Genomic DNA, 25,541 nt, shown 5'->3' on the forward strand with positions numbered 1-25,541 from the left:
GGTTGCAGCTTTATTGGCAACTCTGCTGTGCTGATGCTGGGGGAAAGGCTCAAATGGGAGAGAAAGAAGGCAGCACAAGTGCCTGCAATTTTGTTCAAGCAACCTGCTCTTCCACATCCAGCTTCATGGATCACAACTGTATGTGTATTAGAATGTTCATCCTTTGAAGACAATACAGTCCAAATTCCTTAGGGTCAATACTGGAGTGCCTAATGTGTTCTTAATGTTGTGTTCTGGATAGAATTGGGAAAAATCTATTAAGGCACTTAATCACTTAATTACTCACCAGTTCCTCGGTCTTTCCTGTGGTCTTCGGCTCTGCTTTTGTAGAGCCATCTTCAGTTCAGCATACCTCCCCCAAAAGTCTCTTCCTTACTAGTCTTCAAGCTTCAAACAGTACCTCTGTTTCTGAAATCTTTACACAGCATAACCATCATGACTAACTCCCTTTCACAAACTAGTCTAATCTGAAGCCACTCTTTTTTGACAACAGAATAGTTAATACAGGTGTTTCTTAAACTTTTTTCTCTCAGGATCCCTTCCCACTTTTAAAATTATGGAGGACCCCAAAAGAACTTTTCTTTGTCTGGGTGATATTTACCAATATTTACCATATTAAAAATTAAAATTGATGCCGCTGCTGCTTCTCACAATTAGTTGATTAGATTTTAATATTGTATAGTTTTTCAACATAGGCTGGCATATAATTTTGATTTTACAGACCCCTGAGAGGGTCTTGGGGAATCCTATGGGTCCTAGGTCCACACTTAAGAAACACTGGTTTATACTATGCACAGGATGTAGCCTGTAATCAGCATTACTGGATGACCCTATTAATATTTCCAGCTGGCAGGAACAGGGTGAAGGAGGAGTGCTCAAGATTCCCCACCTGGAGAATTTAAAAATAAATGTATCTGTACAAGAACTACCTAACCAGGGAGCAGAGTGGGCTACAGGCTCTTTCTCCAAAGGCCCGGTTACTCCAACCCAATTTTCCCGCCCGGCATATTTCACCAGCGCGAGGGCAGCCGCGCCAAATGGAACGCCCTCCGCTCCTGCGGGTAACGGTCGCTCCGCCAGAGAACGGGAGAGGAGACAGAGGCACGGAAACGGTCGCGCCGGGTCCTGTGGCAAGACGCCCCGGCTCGGAAGCGGCCGGCGACGGCGCAGATGGCGCCCCGCGGCTGCCAAACCGACTGCGCGGAGAAGCCCCTCTCACGCGCGCTCCGCGCCTTGGGCGCTTCCGTGGGCTCCCACCCGTGGCCTTTTCTCCTGGTGCCTTTGCTGCTTTCGGGCGCCCTGGCAACCGGCTTCATCTTCCTGCCCAGCCGCCAACCCAACGACCTGGAGGAGCAATTCACCCCTCTCCACGGCCCGGCCAAAAGCGAGCGAAGTTTCGTGCAGAGGCATTTCCGGACCGACGACTCGAAGAGCTTCTCTGCAGAGAGACTGAGCACCCAAGGCTCCTATGCCACTTTAATCGCCGTGGCGGACCGAGACTCGCTGCTGACGCGGGCGGCTTTCGCCGAACTGCTGGCGCTGGACCGGGCCGTGCGCGGCATCCGGGCGGCGGGGGTCCCCTTCGACCGCCTCTGCGCGCGCAGCAACGGCTCCTGCGTCAGCCCCAACCCGCTCCTCAGCGCCGTCCGCGGCAACCCGGCGGAGATCGAGGCGCTGCTGCCCCACCTGACCTTCCCGGTCTTCCGCGGGCGGCTGTTCCTGGGCTTCTTCCTGGGGAAGGTCACGCTGGGCCCGGGCGCTGAGCCTGCGCGCCCGCTGCTCGCGGCCCGAGCGCTGCGCCTCATCTACTTCCTGCGGGAGCACGACCCCTCGGATCGGAAGGCCAGCATGCTGTGGCTGGAGGCCTTTATGGAGCGCATCCCCGAAGTGCTGGGCGCCCTGAACCTGACCGTTATCAAGGTATGGAGGAATTGGGAAATGCATTTCCCTCATCCTCCCTTCTTTTAGTTTGAAAAGAAACCTGCGTACATACTATATCGTGCTATTCCATTTGAGAACAGGCAGGTTATGGAAAACACTTAACAATTCCTGAGCAGTATTCTTGTGAACCTTCCTTGCCTCCAACACCCCGTGCATACAACAGTTGTGTATTGCCTTTTGTTCTTTAAACTTCTCACCTCTCTTTCTGAGGATCTCCTCAGTCTGTGCAAAGTTTCTCATCCTCTCCACCCATTCACTTGACTTGCTTCACCCTATTCACTCTTTCTTCATGTATTTTTTATAGTTCTATTCTATTTACTGTCCCTGTATAATAAAACCATCTCAGCACCCATTTCTTTAATGCTGGTTGCACGAGAGCAGCTTCAGTAGTGAAGAGATGAAGATGCTTCTCCTTCAAACAGAGACAAGCCTCCACCCCTGTACATACCTGATCAACATGTATAACATCATCAAAGCATTCCTGATACACCTACCCAGAAATATATTAAACAACAACATCTTTGTTATACTCCCTGCTCAATGTCCTACTACTCACTAAGCATTCCATTTAGACTGAAATGCTTTACTTCCATAATTCCAGCATTCATCAACCAATCAGCATCCTTTGTACAAATGTTCCATCATTCAAGCCTATTCACTTCCTCATATGCTTTCTCTAAATCCACAAATGTGGAGCAAACTTTCTCAGAACCATACATTTCTCAGTGATCTGTTGAAAGCCAACATCTTGTTTGTGCATCTCTTGCCTGGTCTAAAGCTACACAGGCACAATAATGTCATTCTTCCAATTGTCAGGCACAGATGCAGTCTTTATACGGCTATTTTATCAAGAGCGTTATTTGAATTAAGTATAATGGGCAGAAGAAATAACCTTGAGGAACAGGAGGAAGAGCCACAACCAAGACAATGGTCAGATAAAAGAAATCTGACTCCAGGCCAGAACTGTAATCTGAGAAAGCATCTCAGACAAGACCCTCCCTAGTTCTCACAAAGATAAAGGAATGGAAGGGGGAAGCACATTGAGACTTGCAAGGTTGATGTCAGCCCTTCAAGGCAGACCAAACTAGGAAACCAAAGTCATGCGTGCTAATACTATTTTTATTATAAGGTTATAGTAAAAGATATTGAAAAAGATTTCAAAATCTTGAAAGTCTGAATACGCTTTCTCTTCATTACATCAAGCAACATCTGGATCCAGTAATTACTTGGAGTCTCTGTTATTCCCTCCCCCCTTTTGTTTGCAATGGAACTGCCTAAGTACATACATTTATGCCTCATTAAAGTCAATCCATTGCTATTTTCTTTCTTGCCCCTATCCCCAAGTACAGGAGACCAGCTGCAGTGCTTATACTGTTCTCACAATTCCACTTTTGTACAGCCTGATGAAAGCATGATAATTCCAAACTACAGAGCTGTGAGGGAGTCCTCCTGCACAAGATAGAAAAGGCTCAGGAAGCACAGCATTCAGGCTCCTTGGAGAGGACATGCAGGTTCAGTGGCAGACCCAGTGTAACACCCTTCAGCCCAGGAAGAGTAGAAAAAAATTAACAAGCAATTCACAAGAATCAGACTTACATCACCACTGCATTCTGTAAGCAAACTACATCTATATTTAAACATTTGTCCAGTTACATCATCTAAGCCTACAGTCTTAGCATTTTTTAACATTCTCATATTTATGAAGTGCTTTTCATCCGTATTTTCTCTGTCATTAACATTTAAACCATTTCAGTTTTACTGTTCAATATATAGCTATCAGTGCTGTATAGATGTCTAAAATATTCTTCCAGCATTTTATCATTTCCGTTTCATCCCAAATAATTTCATTGCTTTTATTTTTAATTCCATTCATTTTGCTGGAGGCTACTTGTTCAGCCTTCTTTACCCATTTCCAAAACAATGAATTACTTCCATCAAAATCACTCTCCAGTTTGTCTGCTTCTTCTAAGTGCTCTTTGCTCTCTTTCACTGCACTCTTTGCAACTATATTTTCAGGGGCATCTGAAGAGGGGTGAGTGTGTCAAAAACAGAAGTCCAAATGGCAGCCACAACTTCACACTCTTTTCTTAGATGAATCTCACAAAAATGCACATTGAAAAGTGTGGGGGAGGGGCCTTAATCTCACAGTAATGGCTACCTTGTCTTCTGTGTCTTTTCTTAAAACACATCATGCAATATAATTCTTCCTTATTTTTTATAGCAATCAATTTCATATTCACATTTTTTCTCTTCCATCATATTTTGCAGTTCATTATTTCACCAATACTACTCTCCGTTAATGTAACCTCACATGTTTCTGGGACACTTGACAACATTGCTCTTTCCAGTCTGTTTCAGACAGCTTCCACATTCTTTTTCCTTGTGACTACTTTCTATTCATTCACTTGATTAATCAGTCTTCTCATACTATTTTGTATAACTCATTTCCCTTTCTGTAGTTGTTCAACTTTCATTTCTTTCACTTTTTCTTCTGTATCCTTTTTCTTCCTGAGATCTACCCTTGACAATACCAAAAATGGACTGTCTTACATTCAGAACCTCTCACCACCTTTGTATCCTTATTAATTCTCTCAATCTTCCGTCATAAATTATCGATCAGTTATGTTTTTAATTTATATTCCTAGTGTGGTGTAATGGCTAAAATGTCGGACTAGGAGTGGGGAGACCTAAGTTCTTGTCCACCCTCAGCTCTGAAAGCTCTGAAAGTGACTTTGGGCCAGCCACTTTCTCTCAGCTTAAACTGCCTCACTGGGTTGTTGATGCAGGGAAAAATAGGAGTGAGTGCTCTGTATGTCATCTTGTACAATGTGTATGCATGTGTATGCATGAATAGTCTTATGCTTAAACCATCTTTTCCAAACATTTTTTTTTCTAAGCAGATACTCACCAGTCACCATTCTCATTCATGCTTGGGATTCCAAATGGCCCAATCACTTCTTTTGTGTTTTCTTGTCTCTTTTCTACCCTTCACCGATGTCATTTAAGGGAATACAATTTCCCCCAGCACATTAATTCAGAATGTCACCCAGTTTTTACCCACATTCACCCCAAATCCTTTCATTATACCATTCACTAGAGTATAACATGCAGCTGTCATCTGTCTGTGCATAATAATCTGGATGACATTAATTCATACTTTCCAATATAAATTTTAGCCTTTTTATTCATAATGAAAGTTATATCATCACCTCCATGTCTACAGCAACTTCATTCATCAACTTCATTTCACAGGATTAAACTATCCTCATTCATCTATTATATTGTTCTCTTTCTTGGTTTCACAAACATTCCCATTGTTTCTTTGTTAATTCAGAGATATATTCATTCACACACACATTTATTCATCTTACATTCCAAATCACAATCTTCCATATGCCATGGCCACCCCCAGCTGAGCCCATTGATATTGACCTCTACTGTCCATCATAGCTTTAGTCAGTTGAGACATTCACACAGCGGTTTTTAGTATTATGGAAAAGGCATAGAGCGGATCACCAGTCTTAGTCACACCTGTGCCACATGTAGCCAGTCCCTGCTACTGGAATGGAAATTACCAGCCCGTTTGATCATATTTTAGCCAGTATGCCCTTAGCTCTGCCAAACGCACAGTTCTATCCCAAGCATGTTCATGTTTTATGCAAGCTAAGAACTCTAATCTACAGACTATTCTGCAAGTTAACATACTGTTACTTGCATCCCACCTACTAAGTATGCATACTAAGTACATACTAAATATTGACATACTCAGGAAATGAAGCAATATCAGAATATACAGATTTCTTTAAATATTCTAGCAGTGCAGGGCTTTTTTCCCTATGGAAAGATATTTTTACATTTTATGTAAAAGTTTCCACTAACTATTCTTTGTAATATGTTAATGCACACTAAAAATGGATAGTAATAATGAAATTTATTTTATCTCAGCCTATTTTTAAATCCTCTGGACAATTACAATATATTTTAGAAGGTAAAATAATGGAAAGCTTATCTTCTTCCTTCTCTCTCTCCTTCCCCCTCTAACCTGGCAGGTAGCCCATTTTACCTCACTGTCAAGACAAAAAGAATTTGAAAAACTTGCTACAGGTGTGATCCCATTGGTCTCCATCGCATATATTTTAACAATATTATTTTCAATTGTTTCATGTACAAGGTAAATTTTACCTCTCTCCCGCTCTCATTATCTTTGTATGTTTTTCTCACTGAATAAAAAGTTTTCATACTTTCAAAAGTCTACAAATATATATATTAATCAAATTACATTATTATAGATAATTATATCAAAAAAGGAAATCTAAAAACTATCAAATTGTAATTGTTTTTGGAGCAAAAGATACACTTTCCATTAATATTTTTCAACAGTATTGTTAATAAAAAGTATCCTGCCAGTATAATTATATATATGGGTTCTTAGAAGCAAAGTCAGTAGAATTCAATATAACTTATTCCCAAGCAACTGCACACATAGCAAGACATAATTCTTGATCCTGTAAAGACTTACAGTATTTCCCAGTAATCCTTATAATTATAAACAATAGGACTGCATCAATTGGTGCAACTGGTGTATGAGTGGCCCTAGATCTAGCAGATGTACTTGTTAAAAATAGACAGTTACACCCATGCAGATGTAGTTTATTTGCCCATCCCTAATCCTAACCTATCCCAACCTCAAGGAATGCAATCATAGCTCTTTTCTTAGATTTCTGGCCAGATTGTACAAAGGGTATAAGCCAGAATGTGATGTGAGACAAATGAATAATGAAAGAAGGGGACAGGTACTGAAGAAACTGTCAGCCCCACTAGGTAGACCAGACCAGGAAATCAACTTCATGGGAAGGTGAAAACTACTTTTATTGAGACTGACTATAATAACAGAATCTTGCAAATCTGATTGTTCTGTACCTCTTCCTCCATTTAACATTTAATATTCCAGTGAATTAAAAGGGTTGTCTGCCTGAGCCGCTTCAGTCCCTTTTGCCTGGGCAACAGATCTGTATATTTCCTTCAAGGTCATCTTCCTTACTCCCTGCAGAAACAAATGAAAGAAGATGGAATCCCAAGTGCAAGTTTAAAAAAAGCTACTATTCAGCCAAAGTGTTGTAGAAAGGACACTATATTAACAGAAACAAACTAAATTTATAGTTATTTGCTTTTCTAATAAATATTATTATAACTTACGTTTGCAATATATTTTAGTATTTATGTCATGTTCACCGTTTCAATGTGCTTGGTACATCGTAACGTTTTGCATGTCATTAGCCTGATACGTGTTTGATCTCCGGGGGGAGGACGATTCCTGTTCAGGGAGTTCTTATCTGTTGGCTGCGGGCTTGGAATGTATTTGGGTTATCTCATGTATTCAAGGTTGCTTTCCCAGGCTGGATGGAAGACGGTTACGAGCACCTGGGATGGGGGGTGATAGCTCTGCTGGTAGGGGGGAGGGATTACGTTTGCAGCCGAGGGTTTTTAGTTTGTATTTGGTGCGCTTTCTGTCATTCTCAGCTTTCTCTGTATTTGCCTTAGTTTCCTTAATAAATCAGATTTCATTTAGCAACCTCTTGTGAATCTGAGTGTTTGGGATAGGCAACCATTACATAAAGCTGAGAATCCAAAATTTCAAATCCCGCTGGCCCCTTTCCAGGAGAAGACAGGTTGCCCGACCCTGTGAGGGGGAGTGCCAGCGATGATCGATCCCGACGTGCTACTGGTGGAGAGTGAGGGGTCGAGTGAGGGAGAGCCCAATTCTACCGTGGTGCGCCCCGACCGACCCCCCCTGGGCGAACTCTCAGCAATTCGGGAGGAGGCGAGCTCGGGGTCGGAAGGCGAAGCTGCGGGCATGAAAACTGCGCCCGAAACCACGGTGACCACCCCGAGGGAACTGGTCACCTGGGATGAAAGCCGGGGGGACTTCTCGGAGGTGAGGGGTTCGTCCTGGAGGCAGAGGTACCCGCTATCGCCCACGGTCGTTCAGGTGCCGGCGAGAGGGGACTCCCCCACTCCAGACCGAATCCGGGTGCTGGAGTCGAAGATGGACTCTCTGGAACTTATCCTGCAGAAAATGAGCATGGACCTGAATTCGCTGAAAGAAGGGCAGGAGGGGTCAAGCCAGCGGCATTCGACCCCTTCCTCCCAGGTGCAGTCCCCGGAACGGCGAAGGGCAGCGCGCCCAAGAGAAGGGGACCGGGCTCACCGAGTGGAATTAGCCTCGCCACCCGTTCCGAAGCGGAGGCAGGCGGGAGCTGTCAGAGCAGCCGAACCCTCAGTGGGGGGGCGCAGCCCGTCGGGCGGTGAATTGAGGGACTTCCCTGTCAAGTTCGACGGGGACCCAACAAAACTCTCGTTCTTCCTAACGAATGCCAAGGCATACATGGAGGAGTGGGGGTCGCTTTTTCGATCGGAAAAAGCGAGGATCATAACCATTGCTACCAAGCTGAAAGGGAGGGCAGCGGACTGGTATGTACAGATGTGCCAGTCGGAAGCTCCCGAACTGGAGAAGTTTGACGAATTCCTCTGGGCTCTACAGCATCATTTCGAGGATCCCTTAGCCAAAGAGCGGGCGAAGCGTGCCTTGAGAGAACTCAAGCAGGGATCGAGATCGGTGGCTGACTTCGCGCTGGAGTTTAAAGCGCTGGCGGGGAAGGTGGAAGACTGGTCACAGGCAACGGTCATAGAACTGTTCAAGGATGGCCTAAACACCGAAGTACTGCGCTGGTCGTTGAGACGAGATGACCCTGATAGTTTGTACGAGTGGATCCAGCTCGCTGGGAAGGCTGAGCATGCCCATGAGGTGTTTGCGCAGAGAAGAGCAGCGAAGTTGGGGCGAGACGGAAAATCCAGTCGCCCGTCGGGCTCCGTGGGAAGATCCGGGCAACGGTCCTGGGAAGAGGAGAAGGAGCGTCGATATGCGAAGGGGCAGTGCCTGCAATGCGGTAAGGAGGGGCACCGCGCGGCGGCGTGCCCGAGGGCAAAGGGTGACGACCAGCAGGGGAAGTCGACTGCGAAGTCCCCTTCCCTACCGAGGAAAATGAAAGCAGCGGTGGCCGACAGTGAGCTGGAAGGCGTACCATTCTACGAGGACGAGGGGGAACCCGAATTGCTACAGCCGGTGGGAAACGCCAGCCACCTGCTCTAAAGGGCGCCGCAGGGCAGGTGGTGGAGGAAGGGCGCGAGCCTGTGTCGGTGAGTGGCAGCTATCGCATTCTCACGGTGAAGTTAAAATTGGGATCCCGGTCGAAGACGATAGAAACGTGGGCAATGATTGATTCGGGGTGTTCACGGTGCTTAATGCATCCCGACGTGGTAGCTGCCTTGGAGCTACCTACCTTTCCGTTGCAAAGACCCATTGCGTTTACCCAACTGGACGGGTCCATGGCTGGGGGCAAACCTGTCACGCAATTCACCGGGCTAGTGGCCCTGCAAATGGGTACCCATCGGGAAGGTCTGTCGTTTGTAGTGGCTCCGGTGGGGGGTCCGTTGGTGGTTCTGGGTGTCCCATGGTTGGTCCAGCAGAACCCACAAATAAATTGGGTTTATCGAACTGTTACCTTTAAGGACGGATTTTATCAAGCACCAGAGGGATGTGAAGCCACAGAGGAGGTGGTGGGGGTAGCGGCAGCTGCGACTCCGCAGTACCTAGCCCCTCCTCTGGAGGGTCTGCCGGAGGAGTACCAGGCATTTGCTGATGTGTTTGGGGAGAAAGAAGCGGATCAACTGCCCCCCCATCGGAAAACGGACTGTGCCATTGAGCTGGTGCCTAACACCCAATTACCTAAGCCAAAGATTTACTCAATGACTCAAAAGGAACTAACTTTGTTACGGGAGTTTGTGGACAAAAACTTGGCACGAGGGTTCATCGAACCGGCTAACTCACCAGTGGGAGCGCCGGTTCTCTTCCGCCCAAAGAAGGACGGGACATTAAGACTCTGTACCGATTTCCGTGGGCTCAATGCAGTATCAATATCCAATAAATATCCCCTGCCTTTGATAAAGGATATGCTAGCACATCTGGCCAAGGGGAAAATCTTCTCAAAACTGGACTTAAGGGAAGCCTATTACCGGGTACGGATCCGGGAGGGGGATGAATGGAAAATGGCATTCAATTGCCCATTGGGAGCGTTTCAATATAAGGTTTTACCCTTTGGTTTGGCTGGGGCCCCTGGGGTGTTTATGCAATTGATCAATGAGGTACTTCATGAACATCTGTTTAAAGGGGTATTGGTGTACTTGGATGATGTACTGATTTATACGGAAACTCTGGAAGAACATGTATACCTGGTTAAGCAGGTGCTTCGCAAGCTCAGGAAAGCTGAGTGGTATGCCAAACTGTCTAAATGTGCCTTCCATCAAACACAAATTGATTATTTGGGGTACAGGATCTCAGATCAGGGCATTGAAATGGATCCTGAAAAAATTCAGGCTATCTTGGATTGGGAAAGACCCCGCACCCGCAGGCAACTTCAAAGTTTCCTGGGGTTCAGCAATTACTACAGGTTATTCATAAGGGGGTTCGCTGAAATAGCCTTGCCACTAACTGAGTTGCTTCGGACAAAAGGGGTGGGGGAGACTCGCAGAGTAAAAAACCCAGGCGCGCTGCTGAGATGGACGCCGGCTTGTCAGGTGGCGTTTGATAAGCTGAAAGAGTCTTTTACCCAGGAGCCGATCTTACAACACCCTGACCCCTCTAAGCCGTTTGTGGTGCAAGTTGATGCCTCTGATTATTCCATTGGAGCCCTGTTGATGCAAGCCGATGAGGCAGGGTGCTTAAAACCCTGCGCCTACCTATCTCGTAAATTCTCTGAAACCGAAAGACGTTGGCATGTGTGGGAAAAGGAGGCGTTTGCAGTTAAAGCGGCTTTGGACTCTTGGTGCCACCTGCTCGAGGGGGCTAATCATCCGTTCGAGGTGTGGACTGACCATAAGAACCTGGAAGCCCTTAGTACCCCCCGCAAGCTGAGCCCTAAGCAAGTGCGGTGGGCTCAGTTCTTTAATCGATTTAATTTCAAACTGAAGTTTATCCCGGGGAAAAAGAACTTTCTAGCAGATGCATTGTCCCGGCAACCCCAAGATTCTGGCTCAGCGCCAGAGGTGGTCAGCACACTGTGGACTCAGCCACATTTGGGAATGCAGGCTGTGACTCGCAGCCAAGCCCGTGCTCAGCAACCGGCCAGCAGTGATTCAGCGCCGTCAGGCACTTTGTCTATTCCCTCTCAATTGCAACAAAAGTTTCTAAAAGAACTAAAGACTGACACTTGGTTGCTAGCTAATAGAGACAGTGTTACTTTTGCCCAAGGTTTCGCTTGGAAATCCAACCGTCTCTACGTCCCTGACAGTTTGCGAAAAGACGTGTTGCTCCGTTCGCACGATGATAAGGTTGCGGGACATTTTGGGTTTGTGAAAACCTTGCACCTGGTTCGCCGACAGTTTTGGTGGCCCACACTGCGCAAAGATGTGAAAGACTATGTGGCTCTTGTTCTGTGTGCGCTATGTCAAAACGCAAAGTGGGCAAACCCCAAGGACTGTTGCAACCGGTGGCTAGTCCTGCTTGCCCCTGGGATGAGGTGTCCATGGACTTTATTGTGGAGTTACCCGCCAGTCAACGTAAAACTGTGATTTGAGTCGTCAAGGACTATTTCTCTAAACAAGCCCATTTTATTCCGTGCGTGTCCATTCCTTCTGCACAACAATTGGCCCGCCTCTTCCTTGTACACGTGTACAGGTTACACGGATTTCCCTCTCGCTTGATTTCGGACAGGGGCACACAGTTGACCTCTCAATTTTGGCGCGCATTCCTAAAACTACTGGGCACTAAGCAGGCATTGTCCACGGCGTGGCATCCTGAGACTGACAGAGCCACGAAAGCTCTCAACTCCACATTGGAGCAATATCTGCGAGCTTTCGTGAATTATCAACAAGACAACTGGGTTGACCTCCTCCCTTTCGCTGAAGTTGCCTACAACAACGCTGTTCATCAAAGCACCGGTCAAACCCCTTTTCGCACTGTACATGGCAGGGATTTTGTCCCTATCCCTGATTTGCCACAGCCTTCCATTTCGCCGGCCTCGCCGGCCGAATGGTCAACACAGCTGGCGGACTCTTGGCCGGTCATTCAGCAGGCACTAGCTGACGCTCAGTCGGATTACAAACAGTATGCTGATAAGCGTGCCCCTCACCCTGCCTTTCAAGTGGGGGACATGGTATATCTGTCTACTAAGTTCATCAACTCCTCTCAACCGTCAAAGAAATTGGCTCCTAAGTTTGTGGGTCCTTTTCCCATTGTTGCCCAAATCAACCCTGTGACTTTTAAACTTGATTTGCCACATAACCTAAAACGCTTACATCCTGTCTTTCATTGCAGTTTGCTCAAACCCCTTACTCGCTCTGACCGCTGGCATGATCAACCTCCACCTCCGCCTCCCATCATGATTGACGGGCAACAACACTTTGAAGTTAAAGAAATTCTGGACTCTCGCCGCATTCGCAACATGCTACACTAAGTTCGCTGGAAGCATTTCCCTCATCCTGAGTGGGTAGCCGCTCGAGATGTGGCTTCTCCTATCCTTGTTACCCGTTTCCATACTGCTTACCCCTCTAAACCGGGTCCTTAAATTTTTTTGGGGGGGCGGTATGTCATGTTCACCGTTTCAATGTGCTTGGTACATCGTAACGTTTCGCATGTCATTAGCCTGATACGTGTTTGATCTCCAGGGGGAGGACGATTCCTGTTCAGGGAGTTCTTATCTGTTGGCTGCGGGCTTGGAATGTATTTGGGTTATCTCATGTATTCAAGGTTGCTTTCCCAGGCTGGATGGAAGACGGTTACGAGCACCTGGGATGGGGGGTGATAGCTCTGCTGGTAGGGGGGAGGGATTACGTTTGCAGCCGAGGGTTTTTAGTTTGTATTTGGCGCGCTTTCTGTCATTCTCAGCTTTCTCTGTATTTGCCTTAGTTTCCTTAATAAATCAGATTTCATTTAGCAACCTCTTGTGAGTCTGAGTGTTTGGGATAGGCAACCATTACATTTATTTTTTGTTTCTGTTTACACAGCGCCCTTAAAAAAGAATACATTTTCCAAAACATGTCATACCATTAAAGCTTATTTACTGACCCTTGGGATTCCTCCCATTCTCTTTCATTTAATGTGAGTGAAAGGAAGAATTTCCAGTTCATCATTTGGGCGGAAAATGTAACTTTTACATTTCCCCACAAGAATTTACTTTTGGAATTGCTGCAGATGGGTGAAATATACATTGTCAGCACAATTCTATACAGATATGCTTAAAAGTCAGTCCCACTGAAATCAATGTGATTTAGTCCCAAATACACATCAGTACTTTTGAATATAATCACCTATACTTCCTCTTTTCAAGAGAGCAATGGATGGTATTATGAATAAGTTGGCTTTCCCACAACCCTATGTGAAATTGAGGTTCTGTGAATCCTGGGCATGGAAATAGTGTCAGAAATACATGCTCTGTGAGTCCTTTTCATGATCTGAATTGCAAATGCTTGCTATATGCACTAGAGGCTACAAATAATTCTATGAAATATTTTCATTACCTAAAGCAACTTGATATATTTCTGAGAATGTAAGTTTCCATTTCTCACATTAAGTATATTTCCGCTTATACATGTTCTGCAACATTTCTTTAATATTTAATACCTGCATGTGGTTCTCTAATTTTGTTCAAGCTGGGAGATATTAGAAATGCACAATGAAACTCAGATCTACTGAACTGTTCTCCATCCATTTTATAGGCTAGATTGTGTCCGAACAAAACTCTGGGTTGCATTGTTTGGAGTGATTTCAGCAGGCTTATCTGTCATCAGCAGTTTTGGATTATTGCTGCTTTATGGGGTGCCATTTGTCATCACAGCTGCAAATTCACCATTTCTTATACTTGGTAAGTAGTAAATGTATTTCTTGCTTTGAGCTTTCAACAGGTAGGTATGAACTAGAAGTTCCATCTCTCCCAACTATATTTCTCCTTAGCTCTGGTAGGCATTCCAGATTTCTCTGTAGCTTTGTCAAGATTATCCTGAGGTTACAGTCTTATATATGAAGTAATTTTTCCTGACATAATCTCTTTTGAGCTCAGTTGTATATAATTCTGTGAACATCTCAGTGAGAGATAACTGTTACTCATGAATTGTACCACCTTGATTTCTTACTTTTGATTCGCTTACCACAGAGTCTATGACAAATTGATCTTTTTCTCATCTGTACCTTTCTGTTTTCCCTGGTTTCATTCTGCCCAAACCATTTCCTCTTTCATTACCCACTTACTTTCATCCAAATTGGATGTTTTCTCATTTCCTGACTTTTCACTGTTGAAATAGAATTTTTTTCCTTCAGTCACAAATTGTACTCAGATTAGTTATGAATGTTGGCTGACTTCTACTCAAATACTATATTCAAAGAGAACCATAGCATTTTTGATACTAAGTGTATCCAGGTACAAAATACATACAGGTAGTCCTCACTTAGCAACCATAGTTGGAACCAACAACTGTTGCTAAGTGACATGGTCGATAAGCAAGACATCACATGACCATAACTTGCAATTTTACTGCCAGCTTCTCCATTGACTGCTTGTCAAAGCCGGCTGTGAAGTGCACAAATGGCAATTGTTGTAAATGTGAGGACCAGTCATAAAGCTACTTTTTCAGCACTGTCATAACTTTGAACAGTCACTAAACAGTGCAGTTGTTAAGCAAGGTCTACCTGTACAGCTTTGGGAAATATGAATGACACTCATGCCCATATCTTAAAGCATCCTTCAAAAGACTGAGAATGGAAGTATGTTTATTTTCTACAAGTGGGACAGGGAGTGGTCAAGTCAGTAAAAAAATAAGTGTGTTATGGGCAAACAGGTAAGAGGACAAGTGGTAATACATGTAAGAAGATGAGGGGACAAATAACAGAATAGGCAAATGAGAGAAAGGCAGATAGGTAAGACACAGGTAAGTAAATATACAGACAATACATGGACAAACAGAAGAGGCAAGTGGGCAAGTGAGTGAGCAAGATGGCAAGTGAAATAACTAGTGATCAAGAGGGCAAGTGACTGAATGGGTGAGTTTGAGAATATTTGATCTTGTGTTTGTATGCATCTTTGTGAGAATGTAGAGTCTAAAGGACAACAGGTACAAGAATATAATTATTGCTATGTTTTGTGGGGGAATCCATTGCTGTCTTTTTTTAAAAAAAAAATGGTAATCTGGGTGAATGGCAGCAATTGTAGCCATTCACTATTTGTAAAAAAATATTTTCCCCCATTTTTTTAAAAAAATGGCTTCATTATGCATTTAAATGATTTGTGTTTATTGTGGCTAAGGGACTGCATCTTTTGCTTGGCACTCATGATGAGGTTTAAATTATGCTTAAGTTAATATGCATATAGGGTTTTTATTGTGGAGTAATGCAATCTGGAAGCTAGGATGTCTGCCATGGAAGTGGTCTTGCAGCAGGTATCGAGAACTCTGGAGACCATGGCATACCCCTTGGCAGAAATCTCGACTCAGCTGTCGAGAGCAGAGTCGCAAATCGGGTGAGGGAGACGGTGTACCCTAACCCCAACACGGGATTTCGAATCTCCAGTGAGATGCAGGCGGAATGGAAGCCACCCAGAAAGCCAAGGAGATGGGGGAAAAGCGCTATCCAGCTGGGCAACCCAGGGCACAGCCCCAAAGGATATACAGGTCAAGTTTGATGGCGACCCACGACAGTTGGCATTTTTCCTGACCACAGTTTCCATATACATGAGGGAGTATGGTTCCTGTTTCCCCACGGAGTACAAGAAAGTCAGCCAAGTGGGTGCCAGGCTCAGAGGGTGAGCTGCTGAGTGGTTTGTGCAGCTGCACAACGCAAATGCCCCAGAACTGGGTAGCCTGCGGTAGTTCATGAAAGCCGCTTCGAGGACCCACTGGATAAGATGAGAGCAAAAACCGGCATCCAACAGCTTAGGCAAGGAGGGCGAACTGTGGCAGAGTATGCCATGGAGTTCAAAGCCCTTGCTGGAAAAGTTATGGACTGGTCTGAAACCACTAAGATTGACTACTTTAAGGGGGGATTGCAGCCAGAAATGCTAGAGTGGGCACTCTGCCAAGGAGACCCCCCCCCCCTCTGAAAGATTGGATCTGCCTTGCAGGTGAAGTAGAGAATACCCAGTACCAATTCGGCAGGCAGCTTCAAGCTCAAGCAATGGGAAAAAATACAGCAGCGTCAAGTCAATTTCCTTTTGCCCAGCAAAGACCTTTCCGTGAGACGGATGATCGGAAAGACAGAACCGGAAAGAAAAGCGCCTGTTTCAAGTGTGGGAAGGACACACACAGAGCAGCCGAATGCCCAGAAGCCATAAAAGGAGCAACTAAACCAACTAAAACCCCACCACCCAGATGCAAGGCAGCAGCTGCAAGCGCGCTGGCTCGAAAAGAACCCGAAATGGAAGCTCAACTGGACTCTGGAGAAGACTCTGAACAGTAAGTTCGGGAGCCGGCAGGAAACGAGTTTCACCTGTTCTAAATTGCGCCCGCAAGCAGGTGGCAACTCCAGGGCGCAACGCACCTATTTCTGACATTGATGACAAAGAAGACCCTTTAGTGAATGATGATTGTCCCACCTTATTGGTAAAAGTAGAATTTAAAAACTTAACTCGGCACAAAGCCATTTTGACGGCAATGTTAGACTCTGGGTGCACCAAATGTTTAATACACCCTGCCCTCCTTGACACTCTGAGCCTAAAAACCAAGAGACTTAAAAATCCTATTATTTTCACGCAGATGGATGGCTCAATTGCCCACGGGGGTCCCGTGGAATTCAGGACAGAGACTTTAGCCATGCGGCTGGGGGGGGGGGCATAAGAAAACCTTGCAGTTCATTGTAGCCCCTATTGCCAAGTACTCTATCATACTGGGACTCCCGTGGCTGAAAAGCAGAAAGCCACAAATCGATTGGGACTCAGGTGCTTTATTGTTTAACAAAGGAGTTGGCAACCTTTTTTTTGGTACTCCAACAAAGGGGGGAGGTGGCTGGAACCCTTCTTAACCACTCCCCCTTGCCTGAAGTTTTGCCACAGTCTGGCATTCCACCTGAATACGCAGACTTTATTGATGTCAATGAGAAAGAGTGTGATCTCTTGCCTCCTCATAGAAAAACTGTGCCATTGAAATAGACCCAAAGGCTAAACTACCAAAGCCTAAAATGTATGCCATGTCCGAGACTGAAAAAAACGTCCTAAGGGAATTCATTGACAACAACTTGGCGCGGGGGTTCATTGAGCCTGCCAATTCATCTTTGGCTGCCCCTGTGCTTTTTCAAGTGAAAAAAGATAGTTCTTTTAAGACTTTGCATGGACTATCGGGGAATAAATGCCATCTCAATTACCAATCAATACCCTCTCCCACTAATGAAAGACATGCTTTCGCACCTGTCCAAGGGGAGATTGTTTACCAAACTTGACCTCAGGGAAGCCTATTTCCGAATTCGCATTCAGGAGGGGGATGAATGGAAAACGGTGTTTAACTGCCCTCTTGGTTCCTATCAGTACAAAGTCCTCCCATTTGGGTTGGCAGGAGCTCCTGGCATCTTTATGCAATATATCAATGAAGTCCTTCACAAGCATTTGTACAAGGGGGTCCTGGTTTACCTAGATGACATTTTAATTTATTCTGACAATTTCAGGGACCATGTTAAACTTGTGAAAAAGGTTTTGACCAAACTGAGAAATGCTAAACTGTATGCCAAACTTTCTAAATGTGAGTTCCATAAGTCACAACTGGACTATTTGGGCTACCATATATCCTCCAAAGGGGTTGAAATGGATCCTGCCAAAGTCCAAGACATCATGGGTTGGGAACCCCCACGCACCCGCCACCAACTTCAAAGTTTTCTCGGTTTTGTCAATTATTATAGAAATTTTATCCCCCAATTTGCTCAGATTGCTTTGCCTCTCACTGACTTATTAAAAACCAGAGGGAGGGGAGAAACCTGCAAAGTTACCTCCCCTGGGGCCAAACTTACATGGACTTCTGACTGTCAAACAGCTTTTGACAATTTGAAATTGCTTTTCACTCATGAACCTATTCTCGCCCACCCAGACCCAACTCGCCCTTTTATTGTCCAAGCTGATGCTTCTGACTCAGCTATTGGGGCAGTTTTAGTGCAAAAGGATGACACAGGTTTTCCTCGTCCTTGTGCTTATCACGCAAGTTTTCTGACGCTGAGCGCAATTGGCCAATTTGGGAAAAAGAGGCTTTTGCTGTAAAAACTGCTCTTACACACTGGAGGCATCTCTTGGAAGGTGCCCTTTGTCCCTTTGAAGTGTGGACTGATCATAAAAACCTCCAAGCCTTGCAAACTCCCAGAAAATTGAATGGAAAACAGATTCGTTGGGCTCAATTTTTTAACCGTTTCAATTTTACCCTTAATTTCCTTCTGGGGAAACGGAACTTTTTGGCTGATGCGCTTTCTCGCCTCCCTCAATATCACACAGCACAAACACAAATTGTAGACACTGTTTTCTCACAAAAGCAGCTTGGAATGGCGTGTGTAGCGCGCAAACAAGCAGTAGCTGGGAAAGTGAACGTGCAGGCTGACTTAAAAGAGGAACTGCTTCAGGTGCTGCCTAATGACCCCTGGTACAATGTAACAAAGTTCAATTGACTGAAATTGACAACGTCTGGTACTCTAACAGAAGAATCTATATTCCTGAGTGTCTTCCCAAAACCATTTTGCAGTGTTCCCATGATAGTAAATCTGCAGGTCATTTTGCCTTTACTAGAACTCTGCACTTGGTGAGACGCCAATTTTGGTAGCCCTCCCTTCAGGCTTGACGTGCAATCATATGTCACATCATGCCACGTCTGTGCCCAGGCAAAGAGGAAGGGGAAACCGCAAGGACTGCTTCAAACGGTAGCCTCCCCGAAGGCTCCCTGAAAGGAGATAGCCGTGGATTTCATTGTGGATTTACCTGAGAATAAGAATAAAACTGTAATTTGGACTGTCATTGACTTGTTTTCCAAACAAGCTCATTTTATACCATGCACTAAAATCCCAGCAGCTCAGCAATTGGCCAAGCTCTTTCTCACGCACATCTATACAATTCACGGGTGTCCCATGCATGTAATTTCTGACAAAGGCGTCCAATTTACTTCTAAATTTTGGCACGCATTTTTGAAATTAATTGGGGTCCAACAATCTCTCAGCTCATCGAGCCATCCAGCCACTGATTGGGCCACTGAACGGGCTCAATCTACTCTAGAGCAATTCCTTTGCTGCTACATTAGTTTTCAACAAGGCCACTCGGTCGACCTTCTCCCTTTTGCTGAGGTTACTTACAATAATGCTGTTCACCAAAGCACCGGGTTTTCTCCTTTCCACATTGTTTGTGGCCAGGACTTTGTTCCTATACCTGAATTCCAGCTGCAGTCCCTGCCTGACTCCTCCGTGGCAAACTGGGCTGCACAAATCTCCACTAATTGGCCTGTCATCCGCCAGGCACTGGATCACATTCACGAGACTCAGAAAAGATTCGCTTACCGCCACAGATGCCCTGAGTGGAATTTCAAAGTGGGAGACTTCGTTTACCTCTCCACCAAATTCTTGCACTCCCAACAACCTTCGAAAAAGCTTGCTCCCAAGTTTGTTGGACCATTTCCCATTACTAAGATTATTAACTCTGTAACTGTTCAATTGCAATTACCCCCCACCCTAAAAAGACTTCACCCTGTTTTTCATTGCAGCTTGCTTAAACCTGCACCGGACCATTCTAAGTGGCACCAGCCTGCAGTAACCCCTCCACCCATCATGATCGATGGTCACCAACATTTTGAAGTTAAAAGACATTCTGGACTCATGTTTCTTTTGCAAAACTTTACAGTATTTAATTCAATGGAAACATTTTCCAGATCCTGAGTTTCTTGACTGTGTGTGTGTGAATGCTCGAATAAGCAGGTGCTGACACTTGTATTCTACTATCCCCTAGTATTGCCACATCAATTATCCACACTTCCTTCTTTTCAGCCACTGTTAAATCTGCTGTATTATGCGCCAAAACTTTATCAGTTTGTATTCAGAAATCCCACAATATTTTAACCTGCTCATTTTTTTAAAAAAGAACTTTATTGATTTTTAAAGTAAAGTTAAAATACAAAATACAGAGTATAGATAAGATAGAATACAGAACTAAACAAAAAAGAAAAACTAAAGAAAAACTATAAAGGTGCAAATATTTTAGCCTGCTCATTGTTGACTACTTTTTCATTTATATGTTCCCACCAATTTTTCATTACTGGCACATGATAATTTTTACAGATGTTCCAGTGAATCATTTTGGCAACTGTGTTATGTCATTGTTTATAATCAGTTGTGTGATCTTGCACTAACTGGGTATATTATCTACTGTTTCTTCTGCTTCTTTGCACAATCTGCACTTGGAGTCATTTGATGCCTTTTCAGTTCTGGCCTTGATTGCATTAGTTCAAATAGCTTGCTCTTGAGCAATCAAAATCAAGCCTTTAGTTTCTTTTTTTAATGTTCCAGTTGTAAGCCATTGCCAGGTTTTATCTTTATCCACTTTCCCCTTGATCTTTTGTAGACACTGACCATGTAATACTTTTCCTTGCCAGCATTCTATTTCTGTTTTTATTACGTTATTTCAATATTCATGTTTTGTTTCCTGTACATTCAGTAAGTCCCAATTTTTAACTTGCATCAATGCTTGTTCTTAGCTGTCTTTTACATAATCAGCCAATGCATGCTTTTCTTCTTTGACACTTCATTTGACTTGAAGTAAACCTCTGCATCCATTTCTGCAGGGCAGATATAATCTATCAGTATCACTACAGGGATGTAATGTATAATGAATAGTCATCAGTTTTCTTGCTTTTTGGTCCAAACTGTCCCGTTCAGCTTGCGTCCAGTTAATAATTCCAACAGTATATCCTATCACAGGTATGACTCAGGTATTGATAGTTTTGATGGTGTTTCTACCATTCGATTTTGTCTGTAGCAGTCTTCTCACTCTTTGGATGTATTCTTTACTAATCACATTTTTAACTTGTGCACACTTGATGTTATTCAATTGTAAAATGTCCAGATACTTGTAGGCTTCGTCCTGATGGCTCCTGATGGTTTGGCCATTTGGCATTCCAATTCTGTTACTGTTCATGATTTTACCCTGATTTATTGCTACTGTAGCACAGTTCTCTAGGCCAAATTCCACTGCTACATCTATGCTAAAAATTCTTACAGTATATGTCAATGACTGGATTTTAATTTCTGATTTTCCATAAAGCTTCAGATCATCCATATAAAGCAAATGTGAGATTTTATTAGCATTTTTTGCTGTTTGATAGCCAAGATTTGTTTTCTTCAAAATCACTGAAAGTGTGATCACGGCAATTACAAATAATAAGGGTGATAATGAGTTACCCTGGAAGATGCCTCTCCTGATGTTGACAAGCCCATATTTTTCATTTCTAACCACCAGTTCTGTCTTTCAGTGCTTCATTATTTTTTCTACAAACATTTAATGTTTTTACTGATACCAGTTGTTTCCAATTAAAATGAATTATTATTATTATTATTATTATTATTATTATTATTATTATTATTTGTTGTCAAATTGGTAAAATAAATCTGGAATCATGATTGATAGTGTATAATTTTTCCTGAACTGTGGGACATGCTTTAGCGTATTTCAGGCTTCAATACAAAAAGGGAGAAAGGCAAAATAGAAATAAGTGGGTGAGCCAGGATAAAAAGTAAATTTTATATTGTATCATTTAAATATAATTATTTATAATTACTCTGCATATGTTTACTAATTGCAATGATTATTAATCTCACCTTAAAAATTACAAGTCAGTGATAACTAGAGGGGGAAACAGGTGCCTCATCTAAGTCTCTGTTGAGCAGCATGCAACAATAGAACTGCAGATTTGTACCACTCACCTAGTCTTCATGATTCTTTGAAAAATATGGAACAATAATTACTTTGCCAACTGCTTTGAAAACTATGTATAAATAAAAATTAAATACTGCTTCTCTTATACTTTTTCCTTTCACACAGTTCATGTGAGAATCAACTGAACCTTTTTTTTTTTTTTTTTTTTTGCTATTCTTGAGTTGGGGTTGATCACGCATTCATCCTGGTATCATGTTAGTAACACACAAATGGTTTGGAATCTCAGTATCTGAGGAGCATTTCTGCCTGTTTACACTTTCCTGAGTAATAGGATCTCCTGGGATAGTCTTTTGTCTGTACCAGAAGAGAGGGCAGACAAGTGTAAGACGGCCTTCTTGGGTTTGCAACTCTGATTATAAAATGTTTTCCTCCGTAGAGCTGGACTGCCACTCACGTGTTTTTCCTTCCTGCACCCAGTGAAACTACTGGAGCTACTGAATTGATCACAAACAGCTTGATATATCTTAGGATTTGTTATCTTAAGAAATATCAGTTGCAAAGCATGTTCCATGTGTAATTTGCTCTTTTTTGTTGCATGTGAAAACTGACACAACTTTTCACTATTATCTAGGAGTTGGTGTCGATGATATGTTCATCCTGGTATCCTGTTGGCAGCATACAAAAGTGAAGGATAGCGTCAAAGACCGGATGGCTAACACTTATTCAGAGGCAGCTGTATCAGTTACCATCACAACTCTGACTGATATTTTAGCCTTCTACATTGGGATTGCAACTTCCTTCCCATCAATTAAGTCATTTTGCATCTATACAGGAACAGCTTTCGTTTTCTGCTATATATACAACCTGACGTTTCTTGGGGCTGTTCTAGCTCTGAATGGTAAAAGAGAAGCAAGTAACAGGCATTGGCTGACATTCATGAAAGTGACAGCAGAGCCCCAAGATTCTCGGAGCAATATGTATAACCGATGCTGCACAGGAGGACTTTATGACGAAGCTACTGGAACTGAGAATGAACATCCCATGAATGGTTTCTTTAGAAGGTATTATGGTCCCTTCCTTATGCACAATTGGAGTAAGGTGATTGTGGTAGTGCTGTATGTCACATACCTAGGAACTAGTATATATGGGTGCGCTTTAGTCCAAGAGGGAATAGATCTTCGAAATGTAGCAATAGATGATTCTTATATCATTCCATATTATGACTTTGAAGATGCATATCTTTCAGTGTATGGCCCAAGGATTATGGTAATAGTTACTGAAAGTATAGCGTATTGGAATGCATCGGTTCGTGCAGATCTTGAGAACTGTATGGATATTCTAGAAAATGCATTCCATGTGGAAAAGAATTTTACAGAGTCATGGCTGAGAATTTATCAGAATGTTGCTAAAGTCATGTCTCTGGATTTAAATGATCATGATGTATTCATTGCAAATTTACCTTCCCTGTTCCAAGTAAATTCAGAGTCTGAGTGGAATATTAATATCAGTGCAAAAGAAATAATAGCTTCTCGGTTCTTTATACAGACAGTCAATGTTGTATCTTCAGTGGATGAGAAAAATATCTTAACCCAGCTAAGACGTATTGCTAAGGACTGTAAGATACCACTAATGGTTTATCATCCAGCTTTTATACACTTTGATCAGTACCTTGTTATAACTAGTAATACCATTCAAAGTGTTCTGATTGCAACCGGAGCCATGTTAGTTATTTCTTTGCTGCTGATTCCCAGTCCTGTTTGCTCTTTGTGGGTAACTTTTGCTATTGGCTCTGTGGTTGTAGGTGTGACTGGTTACATGGCCTTCTGGAATGTGAATCTTGACTCCATATCTATGATCAATCTTGTTATTTCCATAGGATTTTCTGTAGACTATTCTGCTCATATATCTTATGCCTTTGTTTCCAATAGTAAACTCAGTGCAAATGATAAGGCAATAGATGCCCTTTTCCACCTTGGTTACCCAATTGTGCAGGCATCTTCCTCCACCCTTATAGGAATTTTAGTTCTTTCTATGGCAGCCACATATGTCTTTAGGACTTGCTTTAAGATAATGTTTCTTGTTATTATTTTTGGGTCTGTTCATGGTCTCGTATTCATTCCTGTGTTTTTAACATTTTTTCATTATTGTGCTTGATTGTCAAATAGACACTACCAAAACAATGGCCAGTACTCTGAAAATTACTCAGTGTAGGAAGGAGCTTGTTTTAAATGAAAACATGGGACTGCTAATTACTAATAGAGAAAAATAAGCTAAAACTTCCTCCATTTCAGGAAGATCAAATTGCCCCTAACAGTCTTATGAGTTGTTGTATATTAATCAGAAAAAATGGATGGAGAAAGCCTATTTTATAATAGGCTGTTCAAGATTAATTAGAACAATTCTTATGGCATATTGTATTTATTTATGCATAGTGTGGTATACTCAAGATTAATGTAAAGTGGGATCAGGATTGTTCAGATGCCCATAAAATGAAAGTATTCAGTTTAATGCCATGTGGTGGTGATTGTCACCAAGTACATGTGGAAGAATGAAGTTAAGCACAGAAAGAAAAGTGTGATGCCTGGTAGTATCATGACCAGAGGGCATGGCAAGTCAGATTTGTAAAGAATTTAGGCTCATCTGATATTGAGGTAAGGCTTTGTGCTTAGGGAGTATATTGTAAGCTTTCTCAATTTGTACTTCATGCCCATCAGTAATGGGAAGAGGACAAGCAGGCCATATTCTGGCAACAAAGCAAGCCTAGCTTTTATTGCAAACATTGCAAACAGCTGCAGACCACCCATGTGTTGTCTTATATTTCCCATGTCATCAAATTTTTCTGGATGAAATACACCTAAAGTGAATCCATGTATTTTTTTTAAGTTTCTCTCTGCAGCTTGTCTTGGCTGAAAGAAGCATTGTACCATATTTAGGTAATGTGGTAACTACAAATAAATAACAAATGGATAGTTTGTAGCCACACAGAATGCATGGTGGGAATTTCAGATACATTTATAGGTAACTGTACTGTAAACCAAATTGATATATTATCCAAAGATGTTCTCAGGACAAGGTAGCAGATGGAAATATTGGCAAGCATCATAGACTTGACTCCTTATATGTTGAAGATGTTAGATTAAGAATACCCTATGCAAAATAATGAGCCTAGTATCAATAGAGTAGAATTTTACATGAATCTGAAAGCTGAGATAGGTTATTCAGCTTTTCATGATAAATTTCATTTTGTTATTTATTTCATTTGATATTTGCATTTTCCTCCCTCTCTTTTCAAAGGTGAATGAGTATTAGCTGTCTAAACACAAATACCACTAAATGGTACTGTGGGAAGAAGATATGAGCAAGAAAATAGCTGCTTTTTGGTTTTCCCCCCCAGTATTGTGTGTGGCCAGGCTTCCTATTTAAATATCATTCCAGATACTTTTTTGATAATGGAGGACTGACTCTTCATTACCAAAATACTTTACACACTGTAATAATGATTCCACTTCAAGAAAAGTTGTAACAGCTTTTGTTTGTTTGTTGTTTGATTTCTGTCCTGTCTTTCATCTGAGAGCTCAAGGCAGACTTATGTGAGGACATATAAGCCTGCAGGCTGGTGGTGGTGGTGGTGGTGGTGGAGAGATACCACATGGATCATGATGTCTGTCCTGTCTTTCA

General features: G+C 43.1%; 1 protein-coding gene across 1 annotated transcript; it reads left to right on the forward strand.

The window, feature by feature from the left end:
* Positions 1-1,093: 1,093 nt before the first annotated feature.
* LOC134497672 (patched domain-containing protein 3-like) lies at positions 1,094-24,017 on the forward strand. Its single transcript, XM_063303483.1, has 4 exons — positions 1,094-1,920; positions 5,991-6,112; positions 13,714-13,859; positions 22,495-24,017. The coding sequence occupies exons 1-4, from the start codon at positions 1,171-1,173 to the stop codon at positions 24,015-24,017; spliced, it is 2,541 nt and encodes an 846-aa protein (XP_063159553.1). The 5' UTR covers positions 1,094-1,170.
* Positions 24,018-25,541: the final 1,524 nt, after the last annotated feature.

This window comes from Candoia aspera, chromosome 4 (genome assembly GCF_035149785.1).
Source record: "Candoia aspera isolate rCanAsp1 chromosome 4, rCanAsp1.hap2, whole genome shotgun sequence".
In the NCBI taxonomy this organism is placed as follows: domain Eukaryota; kingdom Metazoa; phylum Chordata; class Lepidosauria; order Squamata; family Boidae; genus Candoia; species Candoia aspera.

What these genes read in the sequence shown, in the direction of transcription:
- LOC134497672 (XM_063303483.1), top strand. Translation starts at nt 1,171, where the DNA reads ATGGCGCCCCGCGGCTGCCAAACCGACTGCGCGGAGAAGCCCCTCTCA. An exon ending in TCAATTGTTTCATGTACAAG is followed by an intron (nt 6,113 to 13,713) that starts GTAAATTTTACC and finishes TCCATTTTATAG; the next exon opens with GCTAGATTGTGTCCGAACAA. An exon ending in TTCACCATTTCTTATACTTG is followed by an intron (nt 13,860 to 22,494) that starts GTAAGTAGTAAA and finishes ACTATTATCTAG; the next exon opens with GAGTTGGTGTCGATGATATG.